Source organism: Nelumbo nucifera, chromosome 3 (genome assembly GCF_055504915.1).
Source record: "Nelumbo nucifera cultivar China Antique chromosome 3, China Antique-T2T, whole genome shotgun sequence".
NCBI classification, from domain to species: Eukaryota; Viridiplantae; Streptophyta; class Magnoliopsida; order Proteales; family Nelumbonaceae; genus Nelumbo; species Nelumbo nucifera.
The window spans coordinates 7,188,695-7,205,585 of NC_142651.1; the positions used below are offsets into that span (position 1 = coordinate 7,188,695).

General features: G+C 36.0%; 1 protein-coding gene across 2 annotated transcripts; it reads left to right on the top strand.

Annotated features, from left to right (window-relative positions):
* The first annotated feature begins 6,119 nt into the window (after window positions 1–6,119).
* WNK3 (WNK family serine/threonine-protein kinase 3) lies at window positions 6,120–10,806 on the top strand. Of its 2 annotated transcripts, none has more exons than XM_010252734.3 (8): window positions 6,120–6,762; window positions 7,019–7,056; window positions 7,180–7,407; window positions 7,493–7,716; window positions 7,816–7,964; window positions 8,509–8,692; window positions 8,819–8,953; window positions 9,064–10,806. In XM_010252734.3, the coding sequence occupies exons 1-8, from the start codon at window positions 6,676–6,678 to the stop codon at window positions 10,065–10,067; spliced, it is 2,049 nt and encodes a 682-aa protein (XP_010251036.1). In that variant the 5' UTR covers window positions 6,120–6,675; the 3' UTR covers window positions 10,068–10,806. The 2 variants fall into 2 exon arrangements, with proteins under 2 accessions (XP_010251036.1, XP_010251035.1); XM_010252733.3 differs by having other exon boundaries at window positions 6,123–6,762; window positions 7,807–7,964.
* The last annotated feature ends 6,085 nt before the right edge of the window (window positions 10,807–16,891 follow it).

Sequence of the window (16,891 nt, forward strand, 5' to 3'; positions counted from 1 at the left end):
GTGCATTTCATCTTCTCCATTATCATAATAATATGTTTTTTTTACTTTCAACTACAAATAATCAAAGCTTTCAAAAATATTAGATATCTATTATAATAATTAAACATATAGTGCAATTACAGATAGCGATTTAAAGTTTTAAACATAAAAATAATGATGATGATTTTTTTGGTCCGATCCACCCACTTATATATATCTCCAGCCTACCTCTTCCATTCACCCATCTGGGGTCGAATTTAAGTGGGTAGGTATTAGTTGAGTCATGGGTAATGGATTGAGTGATTTATGGGTTTTTTTTCCTTAAAAAAAAAAGATTTGTGGGTTTTTTAATTCTAATCTTTATTTCCTGATAGAGAGAGTCAGGTGGTCATTGTAAATCTATACTATTATAAAAAGTATGAATAGGGTCTAAGATTTTTGGAATTTTTTTGAACTAAAATACTCCTTTTTTTGAAATAGGGTCCTTATCTATTATGATGGCAGAAATTGTAATTTGAATACTATTATTCATTTCATTCAATTTTCTCTCATTAAATTCCATTTAAGGCATTAACTTTCATTTAACCATACATTTAAGGCATTTTTGTTTCTTTTAATTACTAAATTCCACTAATTAAATCCATACATAAATAATTTTAATAACATAAAAACTTGTACTTTTGAAATTGACTTGGAAAAATAGTATTTTTATGTGGTGGTAAGAAATTAAACAATTTTGGGTCAAATAGGCCAACCCATGTTGCATTGTTTCCACAATTAAAGTACATGCAGGAGTAAGACTTTTGGAATTTTTGGACTAAAATACCCTTTTTTGAAATAGGGTCCCTATCTATTATGAGGGAAGAAAAAATAATTTGAATACTATTATTCATTGCATTCAATTCCCTCTCATTAAATTCCATTTAAGGTATTAACTCTCATTCACCCTCATTTAACCAAAAATTAAAACTTGATAAAATGCAATATATATACATATATATATATATATATATATAGAAATTAAAGTACAAATAGGGTCTAAGATTTTTGAACTTTTTTTGGACTAAAATACGCTTTTTTGAAATAGGGTCCCTATCTATTATGAGGGCAGAAAAAGTAATTTGACTACTATTATTCATTGCATTCAATTCCCTCTCATTAAATTCCATGTAAGGTATTAACTCCCATTCACCCTCATTTAACCATGCATTTAAGGCATTTTTGTTTCTTTTAATTACTAAATTCCACTAACTAAATCCATACATAAATATTTCTAATACCATAAAAACTTGTACTTTTAAAATTGACTTGGAAAAGTAGTATTTTTATGTGGTGGTAAGAAATTAAACAATTGTGGGTCAAATAGGCCAACCCATGTTGCATTGTTGCCACAATTAAATAAAAAAATTAAAACTTGATAAAATGCAAAAAAAAAATAAAAATTAAAGAAAATTTTGGGGACATCTTTAATATCATATATTCATCATATTAGACAAGAATAAGTATGATAAACAAACAATACTTTAATTAATGATGAAAATATAATATAAAATTTAAAACCAATTGGAAATAAAATTATTTTTCCATTCTCTCTCATTAAGTCTCATATTTAAGGTATATATTTAAGATATATTTTTCTCATCATTAAATTCTATTAATTAAATCCACAACAGTGATTTTAATAATATAAAAATAAATATATTGAAAATAAAACCTTTTTCTTCCCTCCTAGTGGTGGTGGTAAGCAATTCAACCATTTGTATCAAATGGGTTAACCAATAATTCCATAATCAAATAATAAAAATAAAAATAAATAATATATAAAAATACAAAAAAATGAATTGAGCATATCTCTAATATTATATATATATATATATATATATATATATATATTGATCAATAACAATGAATTTTATTAATAATTAAGAAAATCAGAGTTACAAGGTAAGGAGCTAAAGAATCAGAGTTACAAAACAGCCCAAAAGATAGAATTTATGTTCATCCCTTGCTTGGCTAGACCATCTACCAATGCATTTGCATTTCTCTTTATCCATGTACAATGAATTTCAATGTCCTTGGTGAGCCACTTGAACTTCCTCTTTTCATTGCTGTATTTCAAGAGCATAGAACTATCCTCTTTTAGCCAATTCACTACAATTTCAGAATCACATTCTATGATCAACTTCTTAATATTCATTTCCTTAACCCTTTATATCACTTCAAGAGCTCTTAGAATATCAGCCCTCAAGGAATCTCCCACCCCAATTGGACCAGAATACATAGCTAACAAATTCCCTTTTTCATCTCTAATATTATATATTCATTATACTAAATAAAATTAAGTATGAAATGTAACAAATATTTTTATTAATGATGAATAATAAATATTTAAAAAAGTTAGAACACAAAAAATGAGAAGTATACAATTTTGTCGAAAGCATTTGGGGACATTTTTAATGTTATATATCACCATATTAAATAAAAATTATTTTTATTTATGATGGAAATAGAATCCAAAATTAAACAACAACAACAACAACAACAACAACAATAATAATAATAACAATAATAATAATAATAACAATAATAATAATAATAATAATAATAATAATAATAATAATAATAATAGTGATTATAATAATTATCATTATAATTTAAAATTTCAACGTGCAAAGCACGCCCACATTTACTAGTTTTATTAAAGATAAAAAATAAAGTTTAAGAATAGGGGACATTAAAACCTTAGCTCTCTAGAAAATCTATAGACTTATAAATACAAACAATCAAATATAATCTTTTCATATTGGCTGTATTGAAGGAAAAAAGTAGGAAAAGGTAGGAAAACCTTTACAAATTTTATACATGTTTTCCTATCTTTCCCTACCTTTTCTTTTAAACCAAACAACCTTCCCCCTCCTGCTCACAAAAATCTTACACTGCATATATTTATTCACATCGAACCATACATCAGGAATATCTTCCGTATTAAATTTATGAAGAGATTGTGTGGGTTGATGCCCGTGTTAGTAGATGTGTACAAAGTTTTTGTGAACAGGTGATCCCCTCCCATTGGTTCGAAGATTTGTCATGACCAAATACTGCATTACCGCAATAATATTACCGTCGTACCACCACTATTTACAATTCTTGCGCATTCTCCCTTCTTATGCTGTTGCTGAAAATGCTGAAATAAACAATTTTGACCCTTTTTTAGCATTCCGCTTTTAGTTCCTGTTTCACTAAAAACATTTTTCCCGTTGGAGCGGCCAACAAGGCTGTTGAGTAGGGGTGCTCATGGTTCGATTAATCGAACTATGGGTTTTTTTAACCAATTTGACTTGATCATTTTTTTTAAATATGAACCGAAATCGAATCAATGTAACCGGTTAACTGGTCCATTGGTTAACCAAGGTTTGGTTTTTCAATTTTTTTTGCACTCAAAATTAAGAAAAAAATATCTGAACAAGCATGGTAGAGGGGCGAGCTGGCGAGGGCAAAGTGGTGGCCGATGATTTGCCGATGCTGGATTGGTTGGTGGTTGTTGTCGCTTGAAGTGAAAGCCTGAGAGGTGGTGGAGCCGTGAATATGAGAGATGAGAGAGACAAAGACAGTCAGACATAGCCTAGGAGGTGGCGGTCCTAGCGGAGTCGAGGCGGTGGCCGGCGTCTTGGTTGGTTACTTGGTTGTTGTAGCTAGGGCTGGCTAAGTTGGCTTGGTGCTTGCCGGTGAGGTGGCAACTGATGTTGAACTGTTGCTGCGTGCTTGTCTGCTAGATGGTTGGCATAGCGGAGATGAAGATGACAAGCAACAGAGACTTAGAGAGAGAAAGAGACACAAGGAAAAACTGGTGACAACCGGAACTGGAGGAAAAACTAGGGATTAGGGAAGATGAAGAGACAAGACTAAGGAGAGTGAGAAAGGGGAAACCTAATAGGCTATTAGGTTTACTGGTTTAGGTTTTGATTTTCGAAGAAGGGAAAAACTGAAAAGGCGAGTGTGTGCCCAAGTTTATTCACTCAGCCTCGGCGAGTGTGCACCAGCCTGTTGGGACTTGGGAAAGGGGAAAACTGAAAAAGGCGGACATGCCATATGTGCGTGCCTAGGTTTATTTGATTTTAAAAAATAGAAATAAAAATATAATATATAATATATTATTGTATATATACCGATCGATTCGGCTAATTGCCGGTTTTTTATAAGGTTAACTGAAACCGAACCGAAATTTTTGGTATTTTAAGAATATTGAACCAAAACCGAACCGACCAGTTCGATTAACCAATTTTTCGATTCGGTTTCAGTTGGTTCGGCTTTCCAGTTTTTTTTTGCTCACCCCTACTGTTGAGAATGCTTCTAGGTATGGTACATTATTATCGGAGAAAAGAGTAATTGGGCTAATACCTGTTTTAAACTTCAAGGGCTGTTGAGCACGTTTTTAGGTATGGCACGTTATTAGGTATGGCTCAATTAGTACCTTATACTTTGGGCCTAGTGCCACTTTGGCTCCCGAACTTTAAAATGCGATAATTCAATATCCGAACTTTCAAAATGTGCTAATTTTGTATCTTTTGTTAAGAATTATGTATCACATGATATCATGTGCAACTTAAGACCTTTGAAAATGGCAAATCACTCTTCAAAATAAAACACTGTTCATCATCTTCTTACTCAAGAACATAGTTGCAAAACAGTGAGTCAGGTCTGTTGTTTTCTCTCTTTTGTGTGCCAATTTTTTACATCTTCTTTTCTATTTTCTCTTTTTGTTGGTTTTGCTTCTTTTTTTAAAGTAAAAATTTGCATCTATTTTTTTTTCTTTATTTTTCAGTTCTCTTATGGGTTCTATATCTACTTAAGTGGAATTGCTTTAGGTTGCATTTGACATTTCTTATTTTAAAGATTTATCTTCTTTTTTCAGTTAAAATGCCCCTACGAGCATTGAGTTTGTGATATTTTTCAGGGCATTTATGTTGATTTGGTCATGGTGAGGTTTTAGGGCTTTAACTATTGAAACTGACGACGTAGGGGAATTGAGTTTCAGCATATAACTTCCTCTTTTTCCCCATATCATGGAATTGAGTTTGAAAGAATCTGGGATTTTTGCTACTGTACTTATTCACTAATCGTGTCTAAGTGGCAGTAAATTAGCCTAAAGTTGGGACTTTTCTTTTCTGCATTAGGCATTTCGTTCTACAGATAATTGAGAATCAAATGGAAGCAGTTTTTTTATCCTTTCGTTCAAGGGGGATGGTGTAGTTGCCCACGAAGAAGTATCCTTTCATTAAAGGGGCTAGGTTTGGATATATATATATATATATGTGTGTGTGTAAAATATGTAAAGAAATATGTATATCAATATTATATATACAAATATGTATGTATATATATGTAAATATGTATGTAATATTTATATATACACATATGTATAAATGTATATAGTTGGACTGGGCTCAGGCTAGGTTCGAACTGCCTAAGGGCTAGGCCAAGCCCAACTCAAAAAATTAAAAAAAAAAAAACCAATTTCTTGGACCCAAACCCAGTCCGATGACTGAAAATCCAAGTCCAACTTGTATAAAATTCTGGGCTGAGCCAATTCGGATTCAGACTGGGCCCGCCCAAATTATAGCCCTACTGAAACGGTTTATAGTCCCAACAGCCATTGTAGCTATACTTATGAATATCTCGCCGAACAAGGGAGATGTTACCATTAGGTCTATTACACGGCTGTAACTAAGGCTATTAGGAGACCCTGTATTTAGGGATGGGTCTTCCACCCTCGATTCTGAAATTAATCCCCTTCTCCGTCCCTGATCTCTAATAGGGATGGGTCTCTCGCATAGACCTGAATCCCTGAAAATTTTTTAGATAATAATTTTTTTTGAAAAATAAATTTACTTAAAATAAATATAGATTATAAATTATAAATAATGTTTTAAAATATATAATTTAAATAATATATATATATATATAGCCCAGCTTGTATAAAATTCTGTTTAAAAAAAGATGTTCCAAACACGTTACAGCATGATAGCGTATAAAGGAACAGTATGCTTATAATGCACTCCATCCTCCTCGATGAGATCCTATTTTTTGCAATCACTCGGAAGTGCGGACACTACTAGTAATTACATCCTCCAGATATGGTGGTGGGTCACAGATCACAGTCTCATGGTGATAGTCGATCCCGATTCCACACTTCCACAGTCTTAACGTTTGATTTGTGGTCAACCGCCACGTGGCACATCGGTTTCTCGAGAAGACTCGCACGCTTCGCTTATTCCACACGCTTGGTTCCACCCCACCGCGCCTCTGCTCTCTCTCTCTCCCCGCTGTATCACCTTCTTTCCCATCTGTTCCTTACCTTCCCGTTTTTTTCAAACGCTTATTCGCTTCTCTGAAACCAATCTGAGGGCCACCTAGCTACCCGTCCTTCTTCCTCCTATCTACCTATCTTTCTCTTCATCACTTTGTTTCATTTCTAATAATTGGAATTCTCTAAAATTCGTTTTTACTGTTCTTTCCCCTACACGATATTCGGAAGAAAAAAAATCTTACTTGCTTTCGCGCTTTTGGCTGGTTTTCTAGTTTTCTTCAATTCCTGTTTTGTGGCACCGAATTAGGGTTTATTATTTGGCCTGTTTATTTGACAGAACTTAGGGTTTATTTATTCAACTTCATTTCGTTGAATTTTCGAATACGAGGATGGGTGGAGATTCGTCGTCAGAACAGGACCCTGACGACTCCGATTTAGAGTTCGTGGAGATCGATCCTAGTGGTAGATATGGCCGGGTTAGTGCTTTGATTTTCTTTGTATTGTTGTTGGGTTGTTTAATTCTGAATTGGTTCTTGGTTGACACTTGGTTCGTGTAATTTGGTCAACTTTTCATCTTTCTCTGCTCTGTGAATAATTATTCATTAATTGCAATCGTTTCATTCTTTTATAGGCCTTAACATAACTCCTAATATTAATGCTCCTTGTGCTGTTTGTTTGTTCTTATTCTGTTTTGGGGGCCTGTCTCATGTTTTTCCTTTATTTTTTTCACAGTATCGAGAGGTGTTGGGAAAGGGCGCTTTCAAAACAGTGTATCCTCTTCTTCTTTCCAATTTTACATTTCTTCCCTTAACTTGCTCGGAAGCATCAGTACTTGGCGAGTATGCTACCTACGTTTTCTTATTTTGTTTTTCCTTGATTTATTGACTTTTCAGATATAGAGCGTTTGATGAATTGGAAGGGATTGAAGTTGCTTGGAATCAAGTTAGGGTGGTTGACTTATTGCGGAACTCTGAAGATTTAGAGCGTCTCTACTCTGAAGTCCACCTTCTCAAGACTCTCAAGCACAAGAACATTATCAAGTTCTACAGCTCATGGGTTGACGTAAAAAATGAGAACATCAACTTCATCACTGAGATTTTCACTTCGGGAACATTACGCCAGTGGGTTTTCTACTTCTACAGATCCTTTCCTTCTTCTTTTCTATTTCTTCTGTGGAGAACATTCAACTTAGAATCATCTTGGTAGGTATCGGAAGAAACACAAGCATGTCGACTTGAGAGCACTCAAGAATTGGTCAAGGCAGATCTTGCACGGCCTTCTCTATCTTCATAGTCATGACCCGCCGGTCATCCATCGCGACTTGAAGTGTGACAATATTTTCGTTAATGGCAACCAAGGCGAGGTGAAAATCGGTGACCTTGGACTGGCTGCTATTCTTTGCAAGGCCCGCTCAGCTCATAGTGTCATTGGTGAGTACCAAGCAGTTTTTAGAATTGAAGTATGACAGAGGTCTATTCTTGGAATAGCAGGGAATAATACTCATTTAATTAACACTGTAGGGACTCCAGAGTTCATGGCACCAGAGCTTTATGAGGAAGAATACAATGAGCTTGTGGATATCTATGCCTTTGGCATGTGCTTACTGGAGTTGGTGACCTTTGAGTATCCCTATGTTGAGTGTGCCAATGCAGCTCAGATTTACAAGAAAGTGACATCAGTAAGGCAACCTTGATCTTTAACCCTTTTGAGGGTCATGCAATTAATAGTTCTTTTAGTCTATTATCCGCATTGCATACTAAATCACTTGAAGAGACTTTCTGTCCATATCCACGGTTGCCTCTGTTACTTTCATACCTTGAAACCTTGAATGTTCATAAAGTTATGGAACTCCAACCTGACAAAAAAAAGATCAAGTCCCGTAATTAAGTCCTCTGCACTATTGTTGTTATAAAAGCATATGAAGAAACATTTTCAATTTATGAAGGACAAATCCAGACCATGTTCATCACTTGGATATCATACAGATGGTAATCCAGAATGTCTAGTGAAAGACTTTCTTCTCTAGCTCCAACATTGATGCTTTACATGTATAAAAATCCAGAATGTCTAGTAAAAAATGCTTTACATCTAATGTTGGACCACTTGTTTGGGTTACCGCATTCTCAAAAAGCTCTTAATAATTAGTGGCCAGATGCTACTGCCCATGAACCTTGTTGTTGAAGAAACTTCTTGACTCCATCTTGAATCTGGTTTCTCTTCAGGGAATCAAGCCTGCATCATTAGCAAAGGTGAAGGATCCTGGAGTCAGAAGCTTTATAGAAAAATGTATTGCGGATGTCTCTGAGAGGCTCCCCGCCAGAGAGCTGTTAATGGATCCTTTTCTCCAGTCAGATGGGGAGAATGAAAAAGTAGGTTGTTTTATACGAACAAACCCCAATCACTCGGGTAAGAGTTCCAAAATTCCTTTCTATGTTGAGGACCTTAGTGTCTCCCATTTTATTTCTTGTTTTAGAGATCTGAAAAGGCTTTAATTATTATTTTCTCACCCATGTATTGACATGGCAAATGCAGATGGTAGCTATGACAATATGAACACAAATTCTCTAAATGCTGGGGAGTCTGGAGGAAGTCGAGAGTTCATGGTTGAAGGTCAAAGAAAAGATATTAACACAATATTCATAAAATTACGCATCGAAGATTCCACTGGTTGTCCACCTTCCTGTTTGTTTTCTTACCTAATTTTACTTACATGTCTTTCTCAAGGCAACAAGCTCTATCTTTATCATTCTGACGACAACATTTCCATGGATAAGCAGGTCATGTTCATAACATTCACTTTCCATTTGATACTGAGGTGGATACAGCAATCAGTGTTGCTAGTGAAATGGTTGAGGAGTTGGACCTTACAGACCAAGATGTTACAACCATTGCTGCAATGATCGACTCAGAGGTACAGGTCCATATTTCAGAATGGGCATCAAGAGAAGGTGTAGGAGATAATTCTGGTAGTGAAGTTGTAGTTTTAGTTAGCCCTGACCCTGAAACTAATGCTGAACTATCATCATTGACAAAGGACCCAGGTCATCCTTCATGTGGCTTTGTTCTTGAACGACTTCCTTCTGGCCGAAAGTACTGGTCTGACTCCCCCAAGGGACTTAGCAGAAGCTCTCGATCTACCACTTTTGAATCAAACTTGTTTTCTCATGTAGATTTGAACATCAGTCTTGAATGTTTGCCTGAAGATAATGAAGAATTTCTTGATAAACATGAAAGCAACGAAGATCCAAATGGAGTTGCTTTGCCCAAACACTCAGAAGACCATGCAGTTCTGATTCCAGAAGGTGGAAGCTGCACTGAAATCGGTACTTCATCTGTGCCCTATAAACAGCAAGATGAATCCTCATATGATGAGACAATAGGTAAAGAGAAAGACTCTGTCTTGCTTGTCAATTCAGAGCTGGCCAGTAATCAAAATAGCAGAGGCAATGATGCGTTCCCACTGAAGCTGAATTGTATGGACAATGAGTCCAAAAAAGTTAGAATCATTGTGGAGAAACTAGAGCATCTATTGGTAGAGCAGAAGAAGGAACTAGATGAACTCCAGAGGAAACATGAACAGGCCATAGCAGATCTCTTGAAGGGACTGCCTCCAGAAACTCGCCATGAAGTTGTTACCTCATGCCACTTGAAGGTTCAGGGTTATGGATTGCATGGTGACTTACATGAGCATTCTGGACACTTTACAGATTCAAACTTCTCCTTACAAATGGAAACACTGCCATCTTGTGGAGGAGAATTTTCTTCCGTGCACAACCATTGAGATAGTTCTTTATGTACACCTATTCCCAACAATCATATCCCCTCAAACAGGCTTACAGATCCACCAGAAATCTCAGATGTTGTTCCTAGTTGGGAGATCTAGGAAGCAGAAGTTACTAGCTAAAAATCAAGCTAGAGGACCTTTCATCAGTGGTAGGTCAAGTTCATTGAAGGGGGATTCATCTTCCCAACGCAGGATTGCAGGGATTGCTGTCATTTTGAGAGATACAGCAAAATTGTAGCTCAGACTAGAGAGTTCTCTTGAATGGTGGCTCCAAAGAACTTGGACCAGAGGTTCAGCAAGAAGTACATTCATGTTAAGTGTTTGATGCTGCTAGCAACAGGTTTTCGGCCAGATACAGTCATACGCTGTTATATGTGCATGCCTTGAAGAATTAGCATCTTATTTATGATCAGGTTTGAGGACCTTGTACATCATCCAGTGTTGTATTAACCCATAAACGGGTTGAGTGTATACTGTACAGAACTATAGATGGTAGTCATTTGCATTAGTTTCAGGTATGGCGTTGAATTATCATTGTTTTGTTTCATTACATGGTCTTGCTAGTTATTGAGTTTCTTTTTATTTGTCCACCACTGCATGTGACTTCATAATGCGGTTGGAGTGATTGCTTTGAGTGTTTTGTTTTTCATATGGAAATAGACCATAATTGTTAATAATATCCTATCATGTAATTGCCAAAGAGCAAAGAATAAGAGGATTATTTTTTTTGGGTGTGCATGGTGGTGGTGGGGTGCCGATAATACAGTATACATCTCTTGCATATTTAATTGGGATCTGCACTCTGCACTCATTTAGGATTGATTAGTATCTAATATCCATGTGCTTATTTTAGAGGTTCTTTTGTTTTAGGAACTTTTTGTTCATTTTTTTTTCTCCTTTTGTTGGACTCTGGTGCAAATGTGTTCAGGTAGCCAAGGGATTGACTCTATGATGCCACTTGGTATCTGCTGCTTGCAATGTCTGTGTATCGTGGGAAATGTAAGCAGTCACGAAAGAACACTCCGGTTTCTGTACCATGTATGGAAAACTGGTGTGTTCCATTGTGATTGGTTATGTAGCTTGCAATACATAGTGATGCGAGCAACAACTCTGGTCTCCGGGGTCCCCTGATGCTGCGGAATTGCTTTTCTTCAGATTTAAGACCCGTTTGAGAAGACCTAAGCAGCTTAGTATCCGCTCAACATTCTGGATAGGTGGATCTTAACGTTAATGTTTGGGAAGCTGCTTCCAAGTCACCAAGTGCCAACTTCCCACATTTTTACCAAATGTAGACGTTTGGCTTTATCATGCCTTGAATTATGAAAGTCAAAAAACAATCATAGATATGCCCTCCCAAATAGACCCTACTCTGTCCCCACACAAAATCCCCTCAAATGTGTAACATGGTTGGATGAAGAGCGGTTAGCTAAGCCCAGAAAACAGAAAGAATGGAATTGGGCGGATATGTTGGATTGTAATCCCCCCTCCACAACAATTTCTTTTTTTTTTTTAAAAAAAAGAGTAATTTCTAATCACGTTGTGAGATTTGTGGGGCTGAGCAAGAAACTGTTGAGCATGCTCTTCTGATCTTCTCCAATGTGTAATCGCTAGATCAGTTTGGTTTGGTTCATATATTTGGGGTTGGAACTGCATGCTGATAACATAAATGGTTTGTTTTTATCCTTGAATCAATGGATTACTCAGGTTCTATATAGCGAGGAGTAGCAAGTTATCTACAGTAAAAGTGTTTATCCTTGCGAGGTTCTTTCCAATGCCAATAGGTTATCGTAGGAAAATAAGGAAGCCAACCAGTTTTGCTGCAGCCATCAGTCAGCCCTCAATCTCAAGAACCATATTGGCTCATTAAGGCCGGGTATGGAGCTGTGCTTTGCACCTAGTAGGGTCAACTTTTGGCCGCTTCTGCTGCTAAGGACATCTCTAGATCGCCTCCATTATCGTCATGTTTGCATCGAGTGTCTTTGTGCAGTTGGCATTCTTTCAAATAAAGGTTTGAGGTACACAGGCTGTTGTAGTGTAGTGATATTGTCCGAGAATCAGAAGCTTTTCAGATCTGCTCATTTAAGTATATCAGTAGAAACAGCAATAGAGTAGCGCATGTTGTACAGTTGTAATAAGCCCGATGTGTGTCTTACGGGGAGAGTGGATTTATTAAGCCTGAAATCCCAGAGCAAAGAATGAACATCTATGCAAATTTGGTTGTCAGAAACCCAGCCCAAGGGATGTCAGAGAAAGTAATGTCATGTTGATATGTCAGAAACCCAGCCAAAGGGATCTTGGTCTGTTTTGCCCCTGCTTTGTTTCCATCATTTCATTTGCTTATTTTTTCGTTTTTCCCGGCTGTGTTTGGTTGTAATGCAAATTTACAAATATATTTGCACTGATGCAAAACCATGGTAATATAAATAATTTTGGTGTAAATTATGATTTATTTTTATTTCAAAATTTATCTTCTTTTATTTGATTTCAGTACAAATGAAATAAAATAAAATTAAACCAGAATTTGCATTTTTTTCATTTGCACTCTTATGCATTTATAATTTTATACTAATTCAAATAAAATTGCACTTCAATCAAACATTGATATATTATTTCTAGCATCCCAAGTGGAAGAGGAAGATGCTAGAACTGTTAACAGGGAGGTTGCCGTTGCAGTATCCTCCCTTCAGTCAACATGGCAGATAGGGTGTTGATCTCTCAATGGTGGCTAAGGGCAAGTGGATTTTTGAAAAATAAAAAATGTCTCATGAGTCATGATGCCACATGCAAACGGAATGTAACGGACAATTAATAGAGGGTCAGTATTTGTCATATTCTAAGGATATTTAAGTAGGTTTTGAAACCACGGATGTATCTTTAAATAATTTTCCTTAAATAGATTCAATCCAACAATTTAGAGAAAGACGAATCTTTTTCAGTGAATCCATCATCTGCTTTATTCGTTTCCCATTGTGCCGGATTGACTCCGCACGTCACATTTCAGCGTGCATTAGGATGTGCTATGAGATGTCTTCAATGCATGGAGGTCGTGTGTTATAAGTAGACGTGGATAAAATTCTTGTGAACTGGAGATTCGGGCTCGCATTTTCCTTGTCATGTAAGATGTGTTCAATGCACGGTTGAGATGTGCTATGAGACATGTGAGGGACGCACTGGTTGAGAGATGGGATTTGTTCACAATAAAATACTTTTTCAACATGTTCCAATATGATCTATATCCGCACACTTCACCATTGGGATTCACTCTGGAGAGCCAATGTGAATTCTTCAAAACAAAGATGATGCTGCTCTCTATCATCCCTCCAATTTCAAAACTCTTGCAGAGGGCCAGTCAGAGGCAAACTCTTTTACACTGCAGAGACAAATTGACTTAACCAATGCTTCATATTCTTCATTCCAAAGAGAACTCGGTGCTTTCAAAACGATTTAGGCTTAACCATGGTGCTGATACCCTTGGATCTTCATCTAGTCAATCACGCTGGTTTGAATAACGACGACTACTAAGAGCAAGGAGAATTTATTTCTTCTTCTGCGGTTGCAGCGGCTATCACAGTGCTTCCACATCTTCGTAGAATTCGTGCAGAGTTTAGCAAAGCCCAGATTCTCAAACTCTCTGTAGGGCAGCTCCACTTCTTAACTTCTTTCTGGTTCTGGAGGATTTTTCATTTTTTGTCGATTTAGGCCCGGGCCTGGGCAATAGTTCTTATAAAGATCTAAGCCTATCCCGGCCCATGATCACCCTAGGCGATATCCATCATGTGATAAATGGAATTGGAACGGGTCATCGACTGACTTTGGATTGGATCCATCCAAATCAAAATCAATTTAGATGGATTAGACATACCAATAAGACATATTGAATTGAACCAGTTCAGTCTTAATGGTCCCAAGTATTTATTGGATTGGATTGGACCTAGTCCAACTGTGATGAATTTATATTGAATTGGGTTAGACTGAACCAATATCTGGTCCATTAATAGAAGAATAGAGGTACCAATGGACCAGGTATTGGATTAGATTGGAACAAATCTAAATTAAAATCAATTTGTAATGGATTCATATTAGACCGAATCAGATATATAATAGACTCATATTGGACCAGATCAGATTAGGCCAAATCCGGTATAGTTGAAACCTCTACCTAAATATACAACATAATTGAATGCTGGAAATAAGTTTTGTGAATACCATTGAATTCTAAAAATTGTTCAGTCAAGACTGACAATGGTGAAGATTGATGATTTGTTTGTGAATTGCGATACAACACAAATCCACCATCAGTCAAACTTGCATATTGGATGATTCCGAATTGTCCCCATCTATCTGATTTAACATTTTATTATGCCAATCCACCACAGGCCTTAGATGTAGTATCCCCTTCTTTCTTTCTTTCTTTCTTCACATGTGAAATATTAAATACTCTATTTCTCTATTAAAATCTATCATTACTCTTTTGTAATAAATTCATTCTCAATCCCCCTTTTATCTTCAATAGTCAAATGTTTGTAATATCTCTTTTTCCCTATCAAATCCCTTATTTCCTATTAAATATCTTTGAAATTCTTTTGACCCACTCTAATAAAATATGAGTATAAATTAGATTGAATGGGTGAGGTTAAGGGCCAATTATAAATCAACCTTGAACATAGACATTGGCCTAGAATCAAATTGATGTCAAAACCTAAATTTATCAATCCAAATCTAACCAAAATTTCTATTCAACCCCATATGTTTTTATATTTATGTAATTATTATCTGTTTAATTTAAAAAACAATTTTTTAAAACTTTTTATGTTAATACCAATAAAGCATATTATGCTTTGGACTTCAGATTAGATTCAGAGAGACGTATGCAACCGGGGATTTACATGTAGTTAGATAGATTACGATTCAGAGAGAGGTATGGCATTTTTTTTTTTTTTTTGGATCAAGGTTTTACACAACGGGGTTTGATCCCAATTCACCGTTGCAACCAGCGACCTTACCAACCAGCCGGTTGGCATCCTTTATTGGGCTGGTTGGATTTTACTTGGTATTTATGGAAAGACTTTGTGGGCTAATTTCAATTCTCTCACTACTATATAATATCAAACAAGTTTTCATCCTGGATTAGAATGGTATCACGTATTAGAGAATATCATGTTATATGTTGAATTATTACGGTAAGATAAAATTGAGTGCGTGGATTATTATTCTATTGCATTGACTCTTTATAAAGAGAAAATTATCAGGCCCAAACCTGAGCATGACTCTATATAAAGCCCAGAGCTTGGGCCCAAGCCCAAAGTCTGATTTAGACAGATATTTTATAATATATTAATTATATAATATATAATATTTTTATTATTATGGGATTAGACTTGGGTTGAGGTTATTTGATAAAGCCCTAGCCCTGCCCAAAAAATAATTGGCCCAGTATTTAGATTCGAAGCTCGAGCCAGTGGGCTTATAACTTTGTATATGTTTGGTAGAGCTTCCATTTTATTACTAAATGATTGTATTTGATTTGTCTTCAAAATTGAGAAAAGTAATAATGTCAACTGTTTATGACAAATAGGTGCCATTAGGCGCTACATCAGCGGAATATGAATAAACGCCAAACCGTTGGGAGAAGCATTAAAATGAAGATTTTCTAAACGGTAGGTGTGCACATAAATCAAAGCCAATTTTTGAGTATCTATATGTATGGATCATTATGATAGGCTAAATACTGATTTGACAATGACATGATGACATTTTGATAAATGACTATCACAAAACAAAACACACACAAAAATTAAAACCAAATATAAAATTAGCAAAACCAGGCTAGGATGAATAGGGAGATAGAGTTTTATTTGAATTAGGATTTGACAGTATATATATTTGCTGCGATCGGCATATTGATTAATGCATTCAATCAAGTCGCCTCTAATATTTTACCTCAAAGTATGGAAATATGGGAAGATTGAAAGAAAACCCATCATTTTCAGCTGCCATAAGCGACCTCTATGGTCTCTATCATCTACAGCTAAATAACAAGTTTTTAAGTTTGAACAATCAAGCACGATTACCACCATCGGCCAACTTTTCAATTACAACAAGGTACGTATAACTGAATTTGGTCTCTCTGTGTGTGGATGTCTTCACATATTTTGTCCATGGGAAACCACATAAACCTCATCCAGTGGGTCAAAAGATTGACTTGGACTCCAATACCGTTAACCAAGGATCCACCATGAATTTTAAAAGAAACCGCAGCAAGTGAAATGTTGCCAACCTAAAGCTGTTACAATCACGTGTTGACCTTTTCTCTGAAGGGGTTATGTTTGGCGTAAACGCTCAAGAGAGAAAGTGAGAAACAGAGAGAAGTATTTAAAAAAGAGTAGTTCAAATCAGCCTCCCACAAAATTTTCCCCACCATGTTCTACAGCACATCTTGCCGTGTACTGGAAATATCTCCCAATAATAGTATTAAAAATGATTATGTTATCATCAGGAGATGTTTCTAATACACTGCGAGAATGTGCTGTGTGATGTTGTAGGGGGCAATCTTGTAGGGGCTGATTTGATCTCAAAAAGAGACGATCTCTGGCACATGGATTTTGGCAAAATTCAGTTTTTGAGGTTGAGGTTGTGAAGGCCTGAACACCATAGTCAGAGAGGAGAGGAGACACCATTTGTTTATTTATTAAAGTTGATCCATGTATGAATGGAGTCTGTCTACAGTCATATAGAAGCAATGAGTCCAGCTTCAGTCAGAGCAAAGCCTGTTCGAACAATCTTTACAGCCTTGCATTGGGAATATCTCCCTACTTATATGC

What these genes read in the sequence shown, in the direction of transcription:
- WNK3 (XM_010252733.3), top strand. Translation starts at nt 6,676, where the DNA reads ATGGGTGGAGATTCGTCGTCAGAACAGGACCCTGACGACTCCGATTTA. An exon ending in ACTTCGGGAACATTACGCCA is followed by an intron (nt 7,408 to 7,492) that starts GTGGGTTTTCTA and finishes TCATCTTGGTAG; the next exon opens with GTATCGGAAGAAACACAAGC. An exon ending in CTCAGCTCATAGTGTCATTG is followed by an intron (nt 7,717 to 7,806) that starts GTGAGTACCAAG and finishes TTAACACTGTAG; the next exon opens with GGACTCCAGAGTTCATGGCA.